At 43.5% G+C, this 25,384-nt stretch overlaps 1 protein-coding gene across 2 annotated transcripts in view; it reads right to left on the bottom strand.

Moving 5' to 3' along the window:
* nf1a (neurofibromin 1a) overlaps positions 1-14,958 on the bottom strand; it is an 88,177-nt gene extending 73,219 nt beyond the window's left edge. For both annotated transcript variants that reach the window (XM_062552168.1, XM_062552169.1), the window contains exons 1-10: positions 14,751-14,958; positions 7,598-7,741; positions 6,301-6,384; positions 3,124-3,314; positions 2,393-2,499; positions 2,034-2,104; positions 1,625-1,700; positions 1,285-1,442; positions 875-1,048; positions 81-209 (exon numbers count right to left, since the gene is read on the bottom strand). In XM_062552168.1, the coding sequence (XP_062408152.1) occupies positions 81-209; positions 875-1,048; positions 1,285-1,442; positions 1,625-1,700; positions 2,034-2,104; positions 2,393-2,499; positions 3,124-3,314; positions 6,301-6,384; positions 7,598-7,741; positions 14,751-14,810 (1,194 nt within the window). In that variant the 5' untranslated portion in view covers positions 14,811-14,958. The remainder of the gene's footprint in view (positions 1-80; positions 210-874; positions 1,049-1,284; positions 1,443-1,624; positions 1,701-2,033; positions 2,105-2,392; positions 2,500-3,123; positions 3,315-6,300; positions 6,385-7,597; positions 7,742-14,750) is intronic.
* Positions 14,959-25,384: the final 10,426 nt, after the last annotated feature.

Below are 25,384 nucleotides of genomic sequence, written 5' to 3'. Positions count from 1 at the left end.
TTGCACAAGGTTCACACAGCGATGTTACCAGGAAAAACAGAAGCGCATTAAATCTACTAGATCTGCAGACAGGGCCAGACCTTGAAGTGCTGGTTGTTATGGGGGTTGATGCGGAAGCAGGAGACAAAGCAGTCAATCATGAGGTCCACATCTGCACTCTGACTGCCTGTCCCCCGCGAGAAGGGCTTGGCTGGGTTAAAGAGTAAGGCCTGCGAGGGAAAGAGAAGAACCATTAGAACAACACCCAGAGATGTTGGCCGCGGTCCCTCCATTTTGGGCTCAAACTGTATTTGTCTTTCAGTGTGTGTGTGTGTGTGTCCTGCATAAGTTACCTCACCCAACATGAAATGTGATCACTTAAAATGTGTGGAATCTAGTGTGTATTGTCCCAACACTAGCTGTGAGTCTCTACATATTCTCAAAGTTCAGGTAGAGCAACAGTTATGCACCATTCAAACTCATTCCATCTAAACTGAGGATTCCAGCCTCTGGGTACAGCCATAGAGGGTTAAAGCGGAGCGAGAGGCGCAAACGTTCGAACATTTCAGCGTTCTGTTTTCGCAAAGGGGAGGGGGCCGAAATCCCCCTTTAAGCAGACCTAGAAAGTGACGTTAGATTTGAACTGAACAGCTTGCCGATCGATATCCCACTATGACGTCTTTGCGACACACGTCTTTAAGCAGACAGGAACTGTTCGAATTTTGCTTCCATAGAGATGCATTACGTTGCTCTATCTTGCCAGTAATGAAGGATCTTTGGTACAGCTGACCACTGTACATCATGTGCAGAACTGAGCCAACCCACATTACCAGTGTGTACCCACGTCCATTACACTTTCATTCTGTTGGAGGATGTGTGGCTCATGTCCACAAACCTTGAGGTCCATGACTATGGACTGAACCAGGAGGAAGATGACAGAATTGTCCTCCCAGTTGATGTAGGTGGAAGCCTTGCAGAGCTTCACGCAGGCAATGGCTGCACTCTCGGTCAGCTGTTTACTGGTACCATGGCCAGTCAAGGCCTTACGCAAGTTATCCAGGAACAGCTTCTGCAATGACAAAGAAAAAGTTGAAAAAGCTGCTGGGTTCCTAATGTTACCAGTGCTACAAACTACATAAGAGTAATATTCAGACATCAAACACAAACAAATACACGAAGCCTATGAGTCTATGAATCTTGAAATTTATAATACTTATACTTAGAATCATACATCATAAAAAATCATCATTTATTCCTAATATGTAATCCCACGAGCAGTGAGCCTGCAGACAGCCTAATCCTTACCTTGTTGGCCTTGCTGTCGTCCACGGCCTCTTTGGTGATGCTCTGGATGATCTCTGGACAGAGGATGAGCAGGATGATCTGCAGCGGCCACACAGCGGCCTTACGCTTGGCACTCTCCGCAAAACTGTCCACCAGGTCAAACAGCTTCTCTGCACAGTCTGAGACACATGAACACACACATACACACAAACACACACACACAGGTCCTTATTATCATGTGCAAATTTGGAGGCAAAGTTTCATCTCAGCTCCAGAGAGTATGACAACATACTGGAGTAGTATGACATATTCCCTGTTCCCGACTGTCCACAATGAGAAGTGAAAGGAAATGTGTACTGACCTGCCATGTCTGTCTGTGGCCGCTGGTACAGCATGGTGAACTCATCTGGGTAATAATCCACCCAGTTCCAGAACGCCTGCACACACAAGACAAACAATAGTTTCATTACCAGTTTTTATGTTACTTTATGACAGTGTAATTCTTTTTTTCAATTATTTACTAATTATTCCGCAGCAATAGTAAAACATTTGTGCACAGACTTTTTCCTTCAACCAAAGCCAAAAATGTGAAAATAATGACAATAAAGCCAATAATGCTAATTGACGGAAATCTAAAAATATTTCACCACAAACGAAGCCTCTTGAAAGCTGTGGGTGAACTACAGTACTGTACCACTGGGAGGCAGAATAGAGCACAAGGGCCCAATCATGTCCAGTGGAGCCCTGAGAGTGGACTGCCTTCTACTCACCTTCTCTAAACTGTTGATAACAGAAAGCTGGGCCGGTTTCTTCGTCAAAGTCTTGAATTTGAATACAGTCTCTGGAAAAGGTAAACACCAAAATATCACTATTAAGTCATATAGTTACCACACAAAAATATCTACTTATACAAATAAAACAGGAGTCTCCCCAGTAATTGCACTAGGTGGGTGACATTTGACCATATTTGATTGATCTTATATGTGTGTAGATATCGGTCATAGTAGGGCTTTGTAATATTATTGATAACATGATCCAAACATGACACATAAAACAGATTCAGAAAACTGCAAGAAAGCCAGTGCAAAGTCTTGCTAGCGTAGAGAGCGAAGAAGCGTCCCATGCTCACCTTGTAGCAGTCTTTTTAACTTGGCACAGTCCACATTGATGTACTGAATGAGTTCGATGTCATGGACATCCACAGTGTCTTCTGAGCATACAGTAAGTTCCTGCATTCTAGGGTAGGAAGCAGAGGGTTGCAGGGCAATTATGGATTCTGAATTTAGAAAAAACATTTCAATATACTGTAGGTGGATGTCTTCATTCAGATCATCCTTCACGTTCCTCTCTACAAACTAGCAGCATTTACCAGTGAAGCAGTAGAGTTAAACTGCCATGCTCCAAACAGCTAACCTCCCCATGAACACACGCACATAAACCCTCCAGAAGCAGCTGCATGGTGGTCAGAGCTTGTGGACAGATAAAAGATTGGAATTCTTACATCTAACTTCTGTTACTTCTTATGAAACGTGAGTGTTCTATGCAATACGAAAGCAGCTCTGGTAGGGTTATGAAGCAGACTTTCATATCCTCCTGTGTATGGCACTGTAGCAGGGACAGGAAACCACAACAGACCCATGAGCTGTCTGGGTCAGCGGAGGGGCGCTGGGCGAGTAGCGGAGAGCGCTAGCTCCAGGAATGTCCCCAGTCTGAGGGAGAGCGAGGGCTGAGGACAGACCCTGAAGGTGGGAGGGAGAGGCCGGCTGGAGCGCGGCTGGAGCGCGGCTGGAGCGCGGCTGGAGCGCGGCTGGAGCGCGGCTGGAGCGCGGCTGGAGCGCGGCTGGAGCGCGGCTTCTCTACCTGGTTGAGATGCGGCTGAAGACGGCGTTGAAGTTGTTGCAGCTGAGGGAGAAGAGGACTCCGGAGGCGGAGGCGCGCAGGTCGGCGGCGTACTGGTGGCCCTCGCGGTACGTGTGGATGAAGTGGCAGATCTCGGGCAGCAGCTGTTTCACCAGCATGGCCTCATCCAGACGCAGGCAGTCCTTGGGTTGCTGCAGAGGAGACACAGTGAGACAGTGAGAGACGTCAAAGAGATGCTTCAGTAAAACTCATGACGTGGTCAGGGCATCCTATGGCCTTGACCCCTGACTTATGGAGTTCCCATACACTCTCTCTAATGTGTTCCTTGAGAGAACAGAGAGTCCTCTGGTGGTTCTACACAAGACTGAGATGTGCTTCAGTTCAACCCACCAGTAGAACCCATTGGCTCCAGGCTCACACCCATATCTTGCACAAATCTAAACTCACTTCCACAAGGTGGTTCATTCTTACAATAGTTTGCATCCAGTATCCAGCCCTCACAGGAATAGATGACCAAACAAATATCTTGGAGACATTCCAGCTCTCTGTGACCATCAGCTTAATGGTGGTGAAGTTAGCATGGATGCACTTCATTTTTTAAACGTAGCTGAAAATGCTGGTATGGATGAAGATTGTTTTCATTCTAAATGCAATAACATGTCTCACTCTGGCCAAATCTAGACAAAATACCAACATCACTTGGAGGACTTTTAAGAGAAAGGCAAAAAAAGGAGAGAGAAAAGGGACATCCTTTTCTCCGAGAAGGAGATCACTGCCAGAACAGCAGCAAACCGTGGAGGCCATCTGAGCCTCATCTCCCATGGATCCACCGCACTTCCTCCGCCACATCCAAGGACACGGGGAGCCGCTCCGCTCCGGAGCCAGCTGTTATTTGAGCAGGTGATCTCAGATGGAAGGATAAGAGCACATGCCAGAGTCCACATTGTGCTATTGTGTACAGTAGGAACCGGAATAGAAAGGGAAAGGTCAAAGAGGAGTCACGAGCGAGATGACTGACGCTATCACCCAAAGCCCCAGCTACCGACGGCCTCGGACACGACAAACTGAAACATGATCATTTGCATGGGGAAGAGGGGGAGAAGGGATGTAGTGGGCGAATCCCTCGGCCAATCTTACTGTTGATTTATGGACAAACGAACGAGTCCTACTGTACTGTATAATGCATGGCCAACTGAGAAGTATCTTTATGGAAACACTTAAAGATGTGAATGACAGCTGTGCATCCAGGTTAGTCGCTCCTGTGACACTCCGGGGTCAGGAGGTCGTGAGAAGTGAAATGGTCATATTTAACAGCCTGGTTCCCATCACACTGTTGGACAGCAAACCACAAAAAGGCTCAAGAGTGAGTCATTCCCCACAGTGGAAAGCCAATCAGTAGGCCCCCTTTTTGGGTTCCCTCAAGAACCTCCTTGAATTGAGTTCCTGTAGCAGGAGAGTTAACAGTTTATTTCAGTAATCACTACCACTACTGTTATTGCATAACATTTCACATATTTATTACATTGTTGCTGTTCTACCGGTGTGCCCATTTTAACTTTCCAAATAGGTTACTTACGGAATAACAATACATCCGTTATCCTGTTTTAACCTGACGGCCCTGAAACACACTAGGAAATTCATGAAAAGCCAAGAATCAATTTCAACAAACCCCCACTGGTGTTTTTTTGGCTGCAAATCCTGTTGGCCAGAATGTTACTACTGATAGAACAGAAAACAATAGGATCTAATGCTTACATGACCTGCCATGAGATGAACTTAATATGTGACTGCTCTCTACGGTTACATGCACACTGCAGCCATTCAAGGTTAAGTGGCCCTCTCAAGTTGCGCAACAGAAGGATACCCCACCAGGGACAAGGCAATCAAACCCAGCAACCCATTCTGGAAACTACCGGACAACTCTCCCGTCACATCAAATGGCAGTTTAACCCTCGCATTGTCTGCCTTTATGATTGGGATTTGAAGAAGAAAGCTGCATTGTGCACATTAGGGCTACTCGGCTTGGACAAGCGTCTGGTCCCAATTCTATGAACTCAGAGGAGCACAGGAAAAGGCGCTGCTCAAGGAGAGACTGGCCTCCATGCAACTCATTGGGTCATCAACTCTGGCAGAATCACTCACGCTCACAAGAATGTTCAGAATATCTCACTCCCCAGAAAATCCTCATTGGATTTAAAAACTGCTCATGTGCATTCCTCGTGCTTTATATTACACTGAACAAAACTCAACATGCTCTTAATATAGGATAACAATATCGTATCCACAAATTGAAATCCATTGGAAAAGCCAGCTTAGCTGAAAAAGCCCATCACACTGATACTCTCTGTAAATTAAACTGACGCATCAGGATCTGACACCGAGGTTCAAACAACTTGGGCAGTGAGTTCTGTTCAGAGTTAAAAAAAAAAAAAAAAATACATGCACTGGGTTCCCCAAAAGAGACAAATGAAAATGAATTCAGAAAAGGGGGGAGGGCTTGGAGGGAGAGGCATCTGGGGTGGGGGGGGGGGGCGTAAGGGATGGGGACTGGGCTTGGAGGTGGGAGCTGCAGCTGGCTCCCATCTGACAGCTTACATTAGTGAATAATCTATACAGGAAACTCCAGCCAATCCCAGTGGAGACTGTGAAAATGCTAAGTCAAGTCGAGGAAACACCTGCAAATGTAATCTTCAGCAAGTGGGCAGCCGAGAGCCGAAGACTTCTTGCTGGAGGGGGTGGGGACAGCAGGGCTGGAGGCCTGGCCTTTGGGGAGAGCAGCGAGGAGCTTTAAGTGCATTACCAGAGTTCTGTGAATGAGCACTGCCCACACAGAACAAGAAACCTCTCCACCGGGAGCCCCAAGGAACATCTACTGCTTCTCCCTCTCTGTCTCTCTCTCTCCGCCTTTTTATAAGTGGACGCAGGACAGAGAAGAGCTTTCCTGGATAAGGATAACCTCATTCCCAACCTTGTCTATCCCAACACCAACGGTTTCCTTGACTTAATATATTTCTGCATGTAGTCTGCAGGTCTGATTTGTAGAACGTCCCTCCCAAAACCACGCAGTCACTTTTAAGCTGCTGTCAGACAGGCTGATAGACGAGACCGTGCTCAGGGTTCCCAGATGGAGCAGCAGGAGCTCTAGTGGGAGAGACGGGCTGAGATGGTTCCACTCACCCCTGCCAGGCACTTCTCCAGCGTGTCCAGGATGATGAGCTGGGAGAGGTAAAGGTTCTTCTCCGCCGTTTCTCCAAAGATCCGCTGCAGAGAGGAGGAGAAGTGTTACGTCACCGCTAGGGGAGTTTTATGTGGCCCAGAGGACCATTACACAGAGATATCCCCCAGAGCACAGACCCAGGCACTACCAGAGGACCCTCACTGCACTCGTGGAGCGGAGCTTGTTTAGTGCTTTGGTTCTCGCTGCGCAGACCATTGCTGTTGTCCTTCTACAACATACAGTACCACCTCTTCTCAGCACCCCTAAAATATTAGTCAAATTCAGGAGGCTTCACTGGTCGGCCTACAGTGGGATACTAGCTACATCAGTCATATCTTCATAATAGGTGTTAATGTGAACTAACAACCAAAGGTGAATTTATAAAAGATGAGAGTGCTTTGTAATTGTCAGCCAAAATGTCCTCTTGTTCTCTTGGATCACCAAAAAGAATATCGTGTAAGAGAAACTTGTACCAGAGAATGGCACTTCATAAGTACGTTGTATACTTCATCACTATCATTATTGTTGTTTTCAGTATAACAAGAGTAGTGCGCTACGTGGCCCCAGCAGTGGCGCGACTGGCTGGGGCACCTGCACCGCACGCCGGGCGACCCAGGTTCGATTCCCGCCCCGTGGTCCTTTCCGGATCCCACCCCAACGCTCTCTCTCATTCACTTCCTATCTCTCTTCACTATCCTATCATTAAAGCCATAAAAGCCCCAAAAAATATACTTTAAAAAAAAAAAGAGTGGTGTGCTACGTAACGTAGGCAGTCTTCTTCACTGTTTGCACTGAAAGGGAAGCCTTGTCCAGTGGGGCTAAATGTTATCCTCTATACTAGAGCTCTACTCAGAGAACTCTGCATTAGCACAGCGAAAGATACAAGAACAGAAAAACAATATTCGTTGGAAGACACCTCACCACAAAACCAAACCAATGATAACATGTATAACAGAGGGACTCTTTGTGAAGATCAAGGAGTGACTACACTTGTCATGTCATAAACCTGTTTCCATGGAGCACCTTTCCCACACTCTTCCAGGAACACAGAGAAGTATCACACCCGGAGTCATTTTCCCTTCACAAACATCTGATCTTCTGCTAATAACTGATACATGAAAACTGGGAAAACTTTACAGCAGATAACCAAGAGATTATTTGTTATGGTTCATATTATATCAGAAGCCAAGCCAATAAACCCCTGTCACACCAACACACAAACCAGCTGTAACAATTTACAACTGAATCCACACTTACCATATTGTTCACATTTTTTAATATGTTAGTTAGGCCACTGATGACAAGGGTGAACTTGTACTTGGAGATGTTGATAAGGCATTCCTTGTTGTGCTCTGTGTTGACTTTGGAATGGGTGCTCTGTTGTCCTGTTTTGATCGGAAGCTGTAAAATGAGACAAAATACAAAATTAGACTAGATTAAATTACCCACCTCCCAGATAACCAAAAACAAAATGCAAAAAAAATAAATAAAACATATTTACTTGTTTACTTGCACAAAATACACTGGGAGCCGTACACATTAGAAGACATTTCATAAGTGGCTCCTTAAAGCCCAGTGTTAGGGCTTATTCAGCATTAAGCACAGTAGCCAAAGGCCCATCATTATTTCCCAACTGCGGCTCCTACTATTTCACCCCTGTTCATGTCTGCGCCCCATACTGCAATGGGACTTGAGTAGCTCAGTGAGTCCTGAGCACTAGCAAGTACAGTATTAGGAGCAATAGCATTTGCCCCACCTGGCCAATGAATATGACAGCCTACCGGCTTTAAGTAGCCAGAGGCTCCTAAATCATAGACCAGTTAGAGGAAGGAGGGGAGCAAGAGGAAGGACCGTCAGTAGACCTCAGTGCCTGTGGATAGTCAAAGGATCAGAGCCACGAACCTGCATCATCATTCAACCAAAAGGTACAAAACACACACTCACTCTCACACACACACACACACACACACACTTGGTCCTTCAAGTTCACAAACTGCACATTATTTGATGGCGCTCATTTCTAAATGTGACGTCATGAGTAGTCGCAGATTTCAACAGTGAACTCACTCAGGCAATATGGAAGAGGCCAGAGAGGAGCAGGGACACACAGCGCAGTGCAGTGCAGTGCAGTAGTGTGCAGGAAGCCAGAGCACCACCACACAACAAAGTTGGTCAGCTCTGTAGTAGCACTTGGGTGACCTTTTAAAGTATTCACACTGCCAACAAAACAGATGGTAGATTCAGGAGTATTCGGTCACAGTCTAGAGGCCTGAAACTGGGGAGGAGGACGCTTCGGTGTCAGGCGGAGTGATTCTCGAGAAAGAGCACACTCCCAGAAAGCAACTCACACTTCCAGTCCCAGCCCTCAGGTGGCACAGCACTCTCCCCTTCTCCTGACCTTCTGGCTTTTTCATTGACCTCTCTGACCAACACGCTCATTCACTTTCCTGTCTTTCCCTCCATTTCTCAGCATCCATCCGGGTGTGTTCACACCACTTCTCCTCTCTTTCCTACAGTCTCCATCATGAACCTTCACTCCTGGCGCTGGGTCTGGAGGTGTGGCTGTGCTGACGGCCCGTTGGCAGAGCCATAACTCGAGTCTGGGGGTGCCTCTCAACATCTCTCTTCGATCCTCGATGCTCGATCCTCAAGTGGTGTTCCCACTGATCTATAGCTAAAACTGGATAGACTATCCCATTGTTGCCGCCCCATAATTTTGTATGTAGATCAGTGAGGATCGAGGCCCGAGGAGGAAGGGAGGATGTATAAAAGCCAAATGAGAGGCACCCTGGGTCAGAGTGAGCTCAGGGGCCAGAGCAGTGTTTCTGAGGCCTGAAGGAGGTGCCCCCCCCTCCCACCCCCCACCCCTGTCTTCCCTGGCCACAGCTTCACTCATCCGCAGGGCTTAGAGCATGAAGTCATCAGAAATTTTCAAAGTCGTCACATATGAGGATTTATTTTCAACTCATGAATGGCCTGGCCACACCTCAATGCTTCATGCCCTGCTGAAGGCTCTTTGTGGCCACCCTTCTCCTTGCCCCTCTGCCTGCCACAGTCTCTGCCTCATCATTAACCCTTTGGACAGTCTGGCGCTCTCTCTCTCTCTCTTACTCCTGAGCCACTTCCCCCTCTCTCCCAGTAGCAGTGACTTCATCCCTACCTCTACTCTACGTCACTGTTTAACCACCCCAAGCCTCCCCTCTCCTCCCCTCTTCCTTCTTGCCTCCCTGGCCTGGGGGAAAAGCGCGTGCCTGGAAATGAAAGTCTCAAGACTGGAGAGTCAGGCATCTGAGCCCAGAGCATCCTCAACCACACACTCAACACACACACACACACTCAACACACACACACACACACACACACACACACACACACACACACACACACACACACACACACACACACACACACACACACACACACACACACACACACACACACACACACACACACACACACACACACACACACACACACACACAGACCAGTTGACATCCATTTCAATGCAGGATGGCCGAGGAGACAGTGAGCACTTTGTTTCACAGGCACAGTTAAAAATTCCTCAAAGGTCACACACCAATCTCTTCCCTGATGTGCACTTTGGCAGGGCTGCCTGATACAGTGCACACAACCACCAGATATTACATGAGTTCATAGTGTGTGTGTGTGTGTGTGTGTGTGTATGTGGATTTTTATGAATGTGTTGTGTGCAGCTCTGCAGAAGTGAATGCAAGCCATCAAAAGCAATTCAAATTACATGTTGTTGTTCCATCTTCATTCCATATTAGATTCCCAAGGACTGTACATGACAGACAATTGCGACTGAAGTCACACACACACACTTATAATATACATATATGTAACATTACACATCGTAATTCGTAACCCTACATTTTATCCACATGACCAATCAGGTATGATCACTGTTCACAACACAATGATGCCTCATCAGATCCTTCACAGAACACAGAACTCAACCCAACTCACAGGAATCAGCTTTCCAGAGAAATGGACTGATTATGGTGAAAAGTGATCCCTAATCAATGTGTGTGTGCAGTTTGTCATAAGCAGCATGGCAAAACACCAGATACACCCTGAAGAGAGAGCCACCCTCCAGACAGAGGAAGGACGCTGCTGCAGGCTAGCTGGGTTGAGTTTCCATGATGATGCACTGCTCAAAGGTCATTGTCTCTCAAGGTGCTCCTCTCCATACACACCAGTGCTGAGAGGGCTAGGTTCTCACACACACGCACACACACACACACACACACACCTGGGTCAAAAGAGTGTATCAAGTACAATGCTGCAAACTCATATGAGCATGCTCATATTTTAACAACATAAACACAAGCCTCGAACTACAGCTCCAAAAGCTAGGCTACAGATTACACAAGAGTTAGCAGAATTAGCTAGTTTTCAGGCTTAAGCAGTCTCAGACTAGCTCAGCATTAAGGAGGTGACTTAATTCGTATTATTCCTTCATCAAACTACAATAAGTCTTTCTTAGCAGTTAAGCTGTGAAACATTCGAACATTGTGGCCACTGAAGCCAGTAGGCCTTGTAATGCCCAACCTGAAATGAACGTGTTGCTTCACACACAAAAACATCACTCAAGTATTCTGCAGCCAGGACACAAACAGTGTAGTGTCAGTTTTGTCATCTGGCTCAGACTACAGTTCCCCTCTTCAATTAGCAAAGTTATGACTAGACCAAGTTATGTCCAAAATAAGAAACAGAAAATGTATAACAGGTTAAATGGTTTAAAGATAAAACTAATAGAATCAAGCAGTGACTGACACAGCAGCTGGCACTGGCAGACGACTAAGATTCAGCATTGGTTAAATAGAGAGAAGCTACACTGTTTTCAAATGCTCTTTATTTCTCAGAAGGCGGAAAGAAAGAACTTTGTACCATTTTGAAGTACTATAAAATATATGCATGTCTTTTCTCTCATAATACATCATGGGTGTGGTGGTGTTGGTGGTGTTGCAGTGGAACACCAGTAGGTTGTAAGTTCAATCCCAGGAAGTATCCCTGGGCAACACACTAAGCCCTGGATGACTCAAGGGGACTGTCCCTGCAGCTAATTCCCTGTACAATGTAATGTAATGTGAAGAGTCAAGGGACAGCAAAAACAAGGCCTAAAACCGAGTTCGAGTATGAGTTCCAAAGAGTTAAACAGAGCAACAGCCAGGTGAGGAGAGTAGCATGCCTAAGGGCGTCTGTTACTCCCTTCACTCATGAAAGGAACCCCAGACATTGTCCAGATATCAACAAGGTCGGATACATCCATTATACATTCCCCATACTTGTATGTGTGGGCATTAAACTTCCCACATCTTCCTACACTGTCCACTCATTACCTGGGTGAACTTAAATGAAAACAGGGGCAAGACATATGGACGAAAATATTGATTCATCGTGTCAAGTGAAGGCAGGAGCAAAGCAACAAAATCAACTCAAGAATACTGCCGCGAAAATTGAGAACACCAACTGATGAGAACGTCAGGGAGGTTCTAATCTGTACTGATGGGCAGAGGCAGAGATAATCAGGCAAATTACAAGCACAGAGACTTTTGCTTATTGCTTTAGACTATTGCTGTATCACTGTTTATCAGCTAATGAGGATACTTGACTATGGTATAATGGGGGAAGTTATTTTCCCCCCCTCAGAAGACTTTTTGGGTTATGTCTTGTCTCATTGCTAACTTCACTCCATCACATAAGCCTTTCTAGCTGGCCAGGCGCCTCCCTCTTCCCTGCCCTGAGCTATGTGTGTGAAAGGGCAGCTCAAGACATTCTCCAGACCTTGTTCTCCGGACATTACCTTGGAGTTCATGTCTGGGGGCTGTGTAAGAGAAGGTAGCTCACTCAGGAGAACCACTGAATCTGTGATTAAGATTAGTGAGAGAGAGGGAATTGCTTAAGCAGTGCATCTCTGGTCTAAGCAATTGCTTTGGCGATCAAGATAAACGAGTCTCTTCTTTATTTGTCAGCACCAGCCTACCAGTAGCTGTACGTTAGAAAAATTACTTCCCAGGAAAATGTTCATTCTTATTTTTAAACACTTTCAGACACTAAAAGAGTGTGTTTGGCCATGCCAGGCTACAAGCACTAAACAGTATGGCAGTACAACAACCCCAGTTGACTACAAGGCTGAGTTGTTGACTACAATCTAAACAATTCCGGATTGACATACCTGTTCTTTCTTTGATGCATTTTGATGTGTCCACTTCAGCACAACATTCATGTAAATGCTGATATATTAGCTAGAATGGAACCTACATATATGGTCATTGGACCTAGGTAGATGAACCTGAGAATTGGTTGGACTTAACCCATAGTCTGCCATATTCAACATTTCAATGTAATCAAAGGACTGTTGTTGTCACCTTTTCAGAGGTTACAACTACAAGAGTTACTACAATGAATGACAGCACACACACCTGTACCACCAAGGCAAGTCTGCCACCAGAATGTCCAGAACACAGGGGTTTTTCAAGCCTAGGACTCAATGGAGTAGGCCTAGACTACGCATACATCCTGCATAATAAAAATATGTAATTTATAATCATCCCAGGTCTGTTTTGTTCACTACATTTACACAATTGACTAGTAAATGACAAAGGCAGCAGAATGTCACTTGCACATCGATTAGGATACTGATGTAGCCGACTCAACTTAGAGTCCCACTGCAAGCAATGTCAACGAATGGTTTGGGATGTTGTATCTAACTGTGCGTTCAGACCAAAACCGTCAAAAGCGTCAAAGTCGCTGGTGAAGCTCATAGCCCGACACTCAACCCAGTTCGGTGCATTCGGCGCTGAAAGCGTCAAAGCCATGACGTGAAACATTTGAACAAACCACAAGCAGCAATCCTGCGAGTTTGACATTTTGATTAGTTGACGCCGAACCGTGTCATAGCTCATTACCATAAAGTTAACTGAGGCTCAACTTTATTTTGACGCCCGTGAAGCTCATGAAGCCACGCTCACGCCCGGAACGCTTTTGAAGCCGGTAACGCCGACTCTCCATAGAAAATGAATGATTTCCGGCGCTCTTGACGCTTTTGACGGTCTTGGTGTGAACGCACAGTCATGCAGCTATGATTCTCTGGATGTGTATGAACTCAGCAAACGTAACAAAGTTCGGAGTTTCAGTAAACGTCTAGGGCAGACTAGTACCCAAAACGGGGAAATGTGTTATGCACCCCTGCCTCAACCTTAGAGCCAAACGCATCTTCCCGAAACCACATCCTATGGAGACGCGATGACAAGATGTCATCTGACAATTTCCACATCCCGTGAACTGTACTCAAAGCAACCAAGCATGTGTTTACATACAGCATCTAACGTTAAAGTACGTAACACTGATCATTGCAAAGACCCAAAAAGTTTTCAAAGACGCCATAAGCATTATTGTGGTACACCAGCGTGCCAAACATTCAGAAAATCAGACTGTTTATCTACCACAAAGGTACACCTCGCAGGTCATGGCCTTTCCTGAGAGTATGTGTCCCTGCAGATGCAAACTGTAAAACCTTAGTCTACAGCACCCATGGCTGGCTTTATGAATGAACCAGAGGCAAGAGTGCATGCTAAGCATTTAGCATCAAAGTTCACACCTATAACAGGTTACATTCCAACACGATCTGGCAGAAAGACGATTTTCCAACAGAGTTACTAATTTCCCTTAAACACATGCACATACACATGCAGTAAGAGAAACTATCAACGGACCAATGACTGCAGCATCTAATAATCATCACATTAGAGATCTATCTATTGTCTAATTAACTTCAAGTGCAGATTTTAAGTTTGCTTTGTTGTCGAAGGATCTGTCTCAAATGGCTAAAGTAACCGTTTCACAAATCGGGGTGATTAGTTTTAAAATGTGGCTTAGCAAACATCAGGACAGGAGCTAAAAGCTAGCTATGGCTAGCAGTATGATTTCCACAATTTCTTCATGTCAACAGAGAGCTAGCATGCTAGTGCATACCCAGGCGGTCCATATTTTCTTTGTTTATATTTTGTCAGCTTGCTTCAGTGATCTCTCAAATATGATAAGCTGCAAACTGCCTTGCTAGATATTGATGTAATTATTCAGGCAGTCAGCACATTGTGTCTTGGGTCATTTGACTCCGAATGTTGCAACAAACAGAACAACTGGGTAACAATGCTGGCCGTGTACGTGTTTTAGCCATACTTGCACAGAACTAGGTATGATAGCTAGCTAGCGTTTTATCTACTCTTCATCGTCGCCCATCTTTGAAAAATCAGGTAAACATTGCCTATGATGCTCGTGCAAGTTTGTGGCATAGGAAACACCTTCCTCCCCCTACAAAAACAAACGATTGACAAATGCATTGATAGCAGTGCAACCTCTTTCCAAGCGCAGAACCCTATCTTACCTGCTCATCAAATTTATTTATAATGGCCTGGACCCATTCCACGGGCTTGTGTGCCGCCATGGCAGGGCGAATCGGTCGTGCTGATCCCAAGTAAATTGTGTCTGTTCTTGATAATGTTCAACCTAAAAATCCAATAGCAGCTAGCGAAGGACGGCAGTGGGGGTTGGTTATTTTTTCACTTCAAGCATATTCTGCCATGCCGCCATGACACACCACCGGAAGTTTCATTCCTCGGATCCAGTGAAACCGATGGGATGGAACCATAGGATGGAACTGAGTTAACTTGGTGAGGGATGTTGAATGCGCTTGCGTAAGGAACACTCCTGTTTGTAGTTGACAGAGGAGTCATGCGCTTGTTCTCCACCTTATGACAGTGCATGGTTCTTTGAGTATTTTGGCACCCTAAATAATTTTATAATCAGAGATTAAGTTTAAAGTCTAAATGGTTTGGTTCAGCTGTTGGGATATTGTTGGGATATTGGGATGGTTACCCAATATCATAGACAGTCTTAAGTATTTAATTACCTAATTACCTGATGTTTAGGCCTGCTCTGTAACACTGTAGGTCTATCATGCGTACACTCTTACATTAAGTTACATTGATTCTGTTAAATTCATTGAAAAAAAACCCTTTTCAAACCATTTTCATTGAAAGAAAATGTCATAGTGCACAACCAGTAGGCTAGAGGAAATGAACAGGCAGAGAATAGCTTAAACTGCACAGACATTAGGTCTAATAGAAAATATCACTGCAGACGATAACACTGACCAATATAATATGTGGATTATATTGAAACGGTGTCCGGGTAAGAGAAGCCCAACAACCACCAGATGGACCAATATTGTCAATGAAATGTTGACACGAAAAATCAGAAAGTTTGAAAATGGCAAGCTCTACTGGTAAAAATAGGTATTGCAGTGGGTCAGTGAATGCCATAACCGTAGAACAGGTTGTTACATTTTTTGTGTCATTTCAAACACAAGAACAGGTATAGTGTCACAATTATTGAGAGAGCTCACTAGGCTATAATAGAGTAGGTGGCTTTGAAGGTACTGCAATATGGTTACACAAATTGAGGGAAAGTGTAAGAATTATAGGCTGATAGCCAACATAATAGGCTATAAAAATACAAATTGGCAATCATTTTACAAACAACAAAAAAGTGCAATTACGCCTGAGGGCTGATATCCAGTAGCATACCAGTTTAAAGACAGGTTAGCATGGTGGGAGCAGTCAGCTTTGGGGTGGAAGTTATTACCATGCCCATACAGTACATCAATTTCACCCTGCCTGTAGGTACAGTATATGGCCCTGGCTCATAGAGCCCCTCAGCCTGTCAATAAAGCATGCAGCAGCAGTCTCTTGCCATACTCCTCTGTTTACTGAATGTGTAAAGGGTGGCAGTCATTGCCCATGATGGACAGCTGTTTGTCTTCTTCACCAGTGACATAAGGGGAACAGTTCTGCCAGTCAGAGAACCAGGCCTCCTCACCTGCCTGTTCAGCTGCCTGCAGTGTCCCTCTGAATGTTGCCTCCCCAGCAAATCACTGCATACAAGGGAGTGCTGGTGATGACAGACTGGTAAAGCATCCGCAGAAATAGCATCATCTGGAAATTCTTGAAAAGAGTATTTTCTGACCAGCTCAGTTTATTGTCCAGAGGTAAACCGAGGTCCTGACCACCGGTCCTGACTCCTCTGTCAACCGGGCAGAAATACATCCTTTTGGGCCGTGGCCTACTGGTTAGAGCTTCGAGCCCTAACCAGCTTGTAACCGGAGGGTTGCCGGTTCAATCTCCAACCAGTCCACGGCTGAAGTGCCCTTCAGCAAGGCACCTAACCCCTCACTGCTCCCCGAGCGCCGCTGTTGGGCAGGCATCACTGCTCTGGGTTAGTGTGTGTTCACTTCACTGTGTATTCACTGTGTTTATTCACTAATTCACGAATTGGGATAAAATGCAGAATTTCCCTCACGAGATCAAAAAAGTATACTCAGTTGAAACTGGTAGCAAAGTGGGCCTGAGCCTCTAGAAATTCCTAACTCCATGGTCTTGGAGGTGCTCAGGTGCAAATGGTTTAACACAGAGGTCTCCAACCTTTTTTTCTTTCAAGAGTTACTTTGGCAAAATGATTATGGCTGAGATCTAAGATTATTATGTGTTTTAGGGCTCCTTTCAACCACTCCACCTCCTCTGTAGACTGTGAATTCAAGTTTACCAGGGTTCAAGTTTATCAGATTTATGAATATTTTCCTTGCACCTTTTGGAGGCTGCACATGCTGCCGCTGGGGGCGTCTAGATTTCTAGGCTATGTTTTGCATGCAAATGCCTGTAAACTGAAACATAAAAGTCTATGCAGTTTTTGTAATGTCAATAGTAGCCAGTATTTTGACACCTATGCACTCTAAATGACTGCATGTATCTTGTGAAGTGAAAACAAGCTTCACTCTTCATTCTTTCATTTTGAGTCAGGTTTTCAGTGTTTTGGTAAAGTTAGTGTGTGCAGAGAAATGACGAGTTAGTGTATATGTAACAAAATGTGGTGTAACAACATGGAATGTGTTTTTGAGAGGAAAATGATCCATTTGGCCAATTGTGCTTTGTAGGTGTGAGTCTGTGTTAAGAGTTTAGAAAAAGTATCTGAAGTATGGGTAAGCGCTTGTTAGCGATTGAAAAAATACTGTAATGAAATTAAACCGGGTACAAGGCCATAGAAGACACGCCCACGGAAACGCAACAAGTCGCCTGCGTTTTCTATGCGGAGCCGCAGCCTACCTAGGCTAATCTGGGTATCATAAAACCATCCATTCTTGGAACCCATATTTCAGGAAGAGTGCTAGATTTCACTATCCTGGCTAGCGCCTACCACTTCTCAAATGAGACGTGGTCTGGCAACCAGACGTTCATTTTCTCGTATTTGAAAAAAATTCCAGATCCGCTCATTGAGCGCCACAAATGTCTATCAAAAATTATAGGGCGGTAGTTTCCAGACTGCCTTAGCAGCGAATGAAATCACCTTGCAAGGCAGGATGGGAACACCCAGGCTAAGATTTCACATGATAACATTCTTACCATGTATTAATTTCATTCCTGTCTCATATTCCCTGGTCTGATGATGATGATGATGATGATGATGATGATAATAATACACTTTATTTGTAGCACCTTTCATACACATAATGCAGCTCAAAGTGCTTTACATTTGGAGCATTTAACACATACTGTAGAGGGGAAACGTGTAATAATACAAACAAGTAAACAAACCCATATGGAAAAGGAATACACAAATCATATAGGCCGGGAGCCAGGTCCACCCCTCAGGATGTTTTTTGCTACCTTTTTTTCACTATTATTTCCTATTATCTTATACCTTGAGCCATCACAAGATGGTAATGACCACCCCCAACTCGGCCCCGTTTGGTCTCAGGAGCCAAAAAACACTCTTTTTGGGAAAAGCTTTTGGCGAAATGACATAATTGTGAATATTAAGGTACTGGAGCTACATAAATGGTCATATAACCCTATAATTTAGCATGGTGTATCCTGACACATAGGGGAAACTACCAAAAAAAGATTTTGGGGATTGCTGCCTTTTTGCTGTCAAATATCACCCTCAACATACCTCAAAAGACAAAAAAAATATCTGTCCGCCTGACAATTGTCATCAAAAGTGATCATTTTCAAGCATTTTATTATACACATCACTGCCTCAAATGTATATGAAAAACTTCCCAAGTTTATAAGCTTCAATTTAAGTCCAAGATGACCTTTCTATCTAGAGAAGTTCATCTGGTATGATCAAAGTTCTCCACTATACATCAAATCGCTGAAAACAGAACTTTCAAGCATTACCATTTCCAATGGGATTAAGCATTTTTTTTTTGCATATAAACAATAAACAACCTTTCTAACTAGAGGATTAGAGCTGGTATAACCAAAGTTTTTCATTATAGCATAAGTCAAGAAGTCTAATTGCTCTGTTTTGAAACGGACTGGCAGAAAAGACTACATGCACCCAGGGCCGGCCAAAATCTGACCTGGACTAAATGTCGTCCTGAGATAGGTATTACAGTAGGTGCACTAAAGTGTAGTTTATAGCTACATATCAACACAACTTGTATGCTTAAATAGTGTAACAACCATTTTAAAACTGTTTTGTTAAACTATTCAACCTTAATACTTGCCTATAGTCATCACGCATGCACCTTCCTCTCCCTCTCTCATGCACTCACATGCACAATGGCAAAGCATCCACTTTGTGACAACAACAACACAGCCCATTGTGTAATCTATGAAAATAATTGCGGGCCACAGCTCACTCAGCTTTTGGATTAACATGATACACAGAAAATGTGTGCTGCATATCACCTTTACTATCTACCTCCCTTTTTTGACAACTGACATATCAGTTGTTCATATCAGTTATTGGACTCTTTTTGTGGTAATAATTGATATTGGTATCTACCCTGAAAAAAACATATCGGTCGAGCCCTAGTGAAGAGGCCATGGAGTCTCTTACAGTGGCTCTTTGGAGCAGCGTGCAATCAAAGGCACCACACACTGATGCATGTGGTCAGGACACTCTCTATAGTTCCCCTATAAAAGGAAAAGAGAATGGTGTTGGGAGATGGACCTTCTTCAGCCGTCGGAAAAAGGCTTTTTGGCCAGGTAGTTGTTGGTGGACCAGGATAGACAAGGAACTTGGTGGCCTTCACCTGTTCCTGTTTCCAGTAGTCAACAAGCACCTCTTTGGTCTTTTGGACGTTGAGAAAGAGATTGTTGCCCAGCCGTATATCATCATGGTTGCTGTTACGTTGTTACCCACTACTGTGGTATCGTCTGCAAACTTGATGATGTGGTTTGAGAGAGAGCTGGAAGTTGTGTGTCAGGAGAGTAAAGAGTAGAGGACTGAGCACGCACCAGGGTTCAGTGTGATGGTTCTGGAGCTGGTGCTGACAATCTGAACTGAACTGTCTGGGGCCTCTCCATCAGGACATCCAGGATGCAGTTGCAAATGGAGGTGTTGAGACCCAGCAAGCCAAGCTGCCCAATCAGCTTCATCGGGATGATTGTGTTAACCCTCCTGTTGTGTTCGCATGTGACTGATTGACAATTATTTTCTTTAAAAAATATTGATAACTTATTCTGACTCCCATGAGGCTCCATGACTTGCAGGGCATCTGAACTCATAAAACAAATTTTGATCATTTGCATTACAATTTGCGTGTTTAATTTAACTTTAGAACACCCGTGTCTATTCCCGGTCAAAAATGACCGACCATTAGAAATGAATGAGTGAGAAAATGGTCAGTGTATAAAATTTAATCCAGGCGCATACCTATTGATCAGATGGACTGTTTGTGTGCTTCTGTACATTAAAACACACACACAAACACACCATCTCTCCCCCTATTTGCTTCTCTGCCAGCCCCCACTGGAACCTTAACCCAATATAATGTTCTGCTTTCTGACTTGCATGAGCTCAGGTCAAGTTCAAAACAGGTAATATTCAACAGAATATAAGTTGATACAAAGAGCATCACAACATTAGATGATAATATATGTATCACTATGGATTTACAACAAGTTATAATGCAGCAGCCATTTATGACGGATGCATAAAACTAGCAAACATGAAACGAACACAACAGGAGGGTTAAACGCAGAGCCAAAGTCAATGAACAGCATCCTCACATGGGTGTTGCATTCAGTGCCGCTGCTGGCCATTTTGGTGCCTATGTGAGTTGCTTTGTGTTTCAAATTAAAAGTGAAGCCTGGTAGCCACCTAGCTATTTGAATGGATGTGCGAAACTCATCAATTCCATTCTACAAAGGAAAAGTAGTAGACTAGTCTTTATATTCTTGTCCATGTCCCAAATCACATTGATTGCAGCTTATGTTAAAGAGCCCTTTCACCAATCTGAGTTTAAAAATGATCAGTAGGCCTATCAGTAGGACCTATAGGACCCAGATAACCTCACAAACAACAATCTCTCTTTGTTGACTTCATGATTTCCTTATTTAAAAGGAGATACACAATGATAATTCAGCTGGAGTCTGCCACTCTCGTTGCCTCTCTCCTGCATTTAAGTGAAGTAAGTAAAGTTAGATCTGCTATATGTGATGGAGATTGAGAGAACCCCAAAAGTACAGTATCATCCTTGAATGTGCCATGGTGTTGGTGTATTTTGACATTGTAAACGTTATCGAGGAGGAGAGAAGCACAGTTTGCAGTAAAGCTAGGCTACTATTTATTGGCTATATTTGGGTGGCCCCTCTGTCCTTTGGTGCCTTAAGCACAGTGCATGATGCGCGTGGTGGGAGTGACGGCACTGGTTGCATTGTTCCAGGTGTTTAGGGGCAAAGTGGAGGGCAGATGAAATTGCATCACCCATGGACCTGTTCTTGCAATAGGCACACTGGTAGGGAGGGTGGTAGGGAGCCGGTGTCTGATTAGGACTAGCTTAGGACTGCCCGCTCCAAGCACTTCATGATGACTGAAGTGAGTGCCAACGGTTGGTAGTTGTTGAGCTCCATCACTGTTGGCTTCTTATGTAGCTTAGGACTGCCCGCTACAAGCACTTGAATCTAAAAAGTTGTTTTGGTTTCATTTCTACTCAGAAACTCTAAGAGACTGCTTTATAGAATCTCTGAATTTTGCTTACTTGCCCTGACTGTGCTTGTTTGTGACTTTCAGCTAAATGACCCTTTAACTTTTAAGACCACCACAGGATTCTGCAAGGAGTACAGTATAAGGATTCTACAAGGAGAGTAAATTTACTGAAACGTTCATTAATAAGCCTTTATGCATGGGGAAACTTACTCATTCATACTTATATACTATTTTTTACACTTTTACTGTACATATTATTACAAGGGATAGTCTCCCCAGAGCAACTAATAGGTTAAGTGCCCTGCTCAAGGGCACAATGGTGGCAGGCCTGATTTTAACCCACAACTTGTCTTGCTGCTTAGCCTGACGTTGTCATACTCAAAATTCTAGTCAGAATTTGAGTCTGATACTGCTCCACTGGGCTGTTAGCCTGACGAGCCAGACCCACATCAAGATGTAGGGTCTGGACACTCACCGTAGACAGGGCTAACAGCCCAGGACAGGGGTGGGATAAACAGTTGTCTTTCAAATTCCCTCCCCGCAATAGGATAACGCTAAACGAATCATCTTCTTGTTTTCAAGTAGCAGGATGCGTAACCTTCCCTCTCCACGCAATAGGATAACGCTAAACGAATCATCTTCTTGTTTTCAAATAACAGGATGCGTTACCATCGCAACTTCTGGTCGCTTGTCAGTCACCATTATGTTAAGCCCACCCACCGACTCTATACACGCTGTGATTGGCCCGCTGGTGCTTCGGGTTCTCAGCTCCCTGGCTCTATGGATCGTGCCTAGACTGCCCCGCCAGCCAAATTACATTTGCTGCCGCTAGGGGCATCTAGATTTCTAGGCTACTGGGCTGTAATTATGGGGTGTGTTTCAACTGAACCAGGAAAAAAAACACCTCTTCACTCAATTGGATAGACCTACAACCAATCAGAGCAGCATCTTTGTTGTAAGCTTAGTCAACCAAAGCGCTCTTTGGTGAAGTGGTTGAGTACGTTACTGTTAATCATTTCTCCATTGTCATATAAAGCCCACCCTGACAATTTAATTGGTCTGCACAGCTCTGGTTCAAGCATAGTTGCGCCAATGGAGCAATACCAGACCGAACTTCCAAACCTTAAATGTTGTGGCCGGGGCTAAGTTCGGCTGGCACCCAGGCTACTTGCTGCTGCATGTTAGCCCATAGCCAGACAACCACCACATCAGGTTCTAAAGCTCGTAAGAGGATTCTCAATTGTCTTAATCAAGCGTCACTGAACAACCATCATCATTAACTGATCACACGGCTGACTAGCGTATTGAATACTCTCTCTTTCTGACTTCCATGGTAGCTACTATACAGTGTTGTCATTTCTGGTGATCCAAAGAGGTCAGAGGTGAGCAAGCAGCCATCAGTGAAAATGGACGTGGCTGTAAACTGGTCATCAGAGATACAGCCGGACTGCATGCCCAGAGCATAACTACACTGGACACACACACACACACACACACACACACACACACACACACACACACACACAGATGCTCTGACCAGTGCTCATATGTACTAGAGTAGAACTCACATTTGTTGACTCTTTTAAAAATATGTTTAATATATGCTTAATCCCATTTGGAATGGTAATGCTTGAAAGTTCTGTTTTCTCCGATTTTATGCATAGTGCAGAACTTTGGTCATACCAGCTGTAATCCTCTAGATAGAAAGGTCAACTTGGATTTAAATTGAAGCTTATAAACTTGGGAAGTTTTTTGTGTACATTTGAGGCAGTGATAGGTATCATAAAATGCTTGAAAATGATCAGTTTTGATGACAATTTGTCAGGTGGACAGACATATTTTTGTCTTTTGGGGTATGTTGAGGGTTATATTTGACAGCAAAAAGGCAGCAATCCCCAAAATCTTTTTTTGGTAGTTTCCCCTATGTGTCAGGATACACCATGCTAAATTATAGGGTTATATGACCATTTATGTAGCTCCAGTACCTTAATATTCACAATTATGTCATTCCGCCAAAAGCTTTTCCCAAAAAGGGTGTTTTTTGGCTCCTGAGACCAAACGGGGCCGAGTTGGGGGTGGTCATTACCATCTTGTGATGGCTCAAGGTATAAGATAATAGGAAATAATAGTGAAAAAAAGGTAGCAAAAAACATCCTGAGGGGTGGACCTGGCTCCCGGCCTAATACACAATTTTTACCATGTCTTATCTGAATCCTGATAGATTTTTATATGACAGTGAGACCAGTTATAAGATCCTTGGTGAATCTGTAACCTGAAACATATAAAACTGTGTTACCTATTCCACATACAATATCCTTACTTAAGTGTGGGAGAAAGTTCATTTTTAACACTTAATCATAGAAAAACAAGTGCAATGATGGTGCAACTCTTGAGAGGTTTCCAGGGACTCCATTGTGCATTGGAAGCACGATCAAAGCTATGCATCACACAAGCATAGAATGTACAAAATGTACCTTTGGAGCCCCTTTAATTGGTGTTTGTGGCATGTTAGTGAGATTAGTGTATTTGCTAATTGTAATCTGAAGGATTTGTTGTCACTTAATAAAATAGTTCAATGTTTTCATCTGTGAAAAGTCTATGTTTTCCATATTACAGATCTATATTGACATGTACCATCACATGGCAGGAATGTTATGTGAACCATGTCTGCCCTTGAAGTTTAAAAGTGTTTCAAGTTTAGACAGAGTCTAGGTCAACAGGTGGTCATATAGTCTGCAAGTTAGCTCCTTTATTAGGCTATGTATTCTTATCAATAACACCGTAAGAAATTGTGTACAGAAGTCATACAGAAATACTATGTTTATAGTATACTGTATACAATATACAGTATATATATATATATATATATATATATATCAAGAGTTCAGATGCAAAAGCCTCTAAATCCACTTTTTGTCAAAAATGAGATAATGATGGTGAGTGAATGCTCTTCACATATAGTGTAAGTTAATTCAATAATTAAGCTTCAAAACTCACTAAATACCATTCTCTTCCTGGTCTGAAATATTGATTTGTAGGCGAAACCCTATAGGAGCCTGATACAAAATGCTCATTTAAAAGAAAAGTGGTCAGACGGATTTAGAGGCTTTTGCATCTGGACCCTTCATTATTTATATATATATATATATATATATATATATATACACTGTATTGACTAATTCTAAATGGGTCGACATATAAAAAACATAGATACCATTTACAGTAAATACACACTTCATACAAAAAAAACATATTATTTACATATTAAATTCATATAGATTTTAAACGGCAACATAGCCTATAATTAAAAACAACAAACATTACATGGAACATATAAAGAAAATATAGTTTATATTGTGCGCTACCTATACATGTCATACACAATGTTCACTTTATGCATACTTGTTTCTCATAATATAGTTGTATGAGAAAAATGTGAAATGGGCCACTTTCAGGAGTAAACCATCTATTGCACATACTGTATGATCCATAAAGATTTACTACTGAAGTTGTGGTACATTCTTATACATTTCTTCTAGTTTTTTTCCATATGGGAAACAATAACTAGAACATCAGAGATTTAGAATCAAGTCAAAATGGACATACAACAACAAGTACTGTACAGTGAGCAATAGCTTGTAGGCTATAGCTTAACTACATTTCTCAGTAGCTTGATGGTAGCGTAGCTATTTTCTGAGCTTTTCAACAGATTAGCTGTTTTTGACCATAGTGCAGTAGCTTTTACAGAAGCTACATTTTACAGAGCAGTTGTTGAGCTCATGGTAGCTTCCTTCTGGCCACCCATACATTAATAATTTAGGCTTGCAAAATTCTATTTGAAAAGCTGTTGGTGGTATGTACTGTGTGGTTTTGTTAAGATAAGTCTATGAAATAGACTGTCAAAATTGGTTGTATTAGTTTAAACTTGGACATGGTAAAGATGAACTGAATGGATAATTGTACTTTTAAAAGTAGCACCAACATGTCAGCCAAGTGGAATGAAACTGGGATAATCAAGAGGTG

Source organism: Sardina pilchardus, chromosome 13, assembly GCF_963854185.1.
Source record: "Sardina pilchardus chromosome 13, fSarPil1.1, whole genome shotgun sequence".
NCBI lineage: Eukaryota > Metazoa > Chordata > Actinopteri > Clupeiformes > Clupeidae > Sardina > Sardina pilchardus.
The sequence above is the reverse complement of the archived record's forward strand: the minus strand, read 5'-3'. Positions and strand labels throughout refer to the sequence as shown.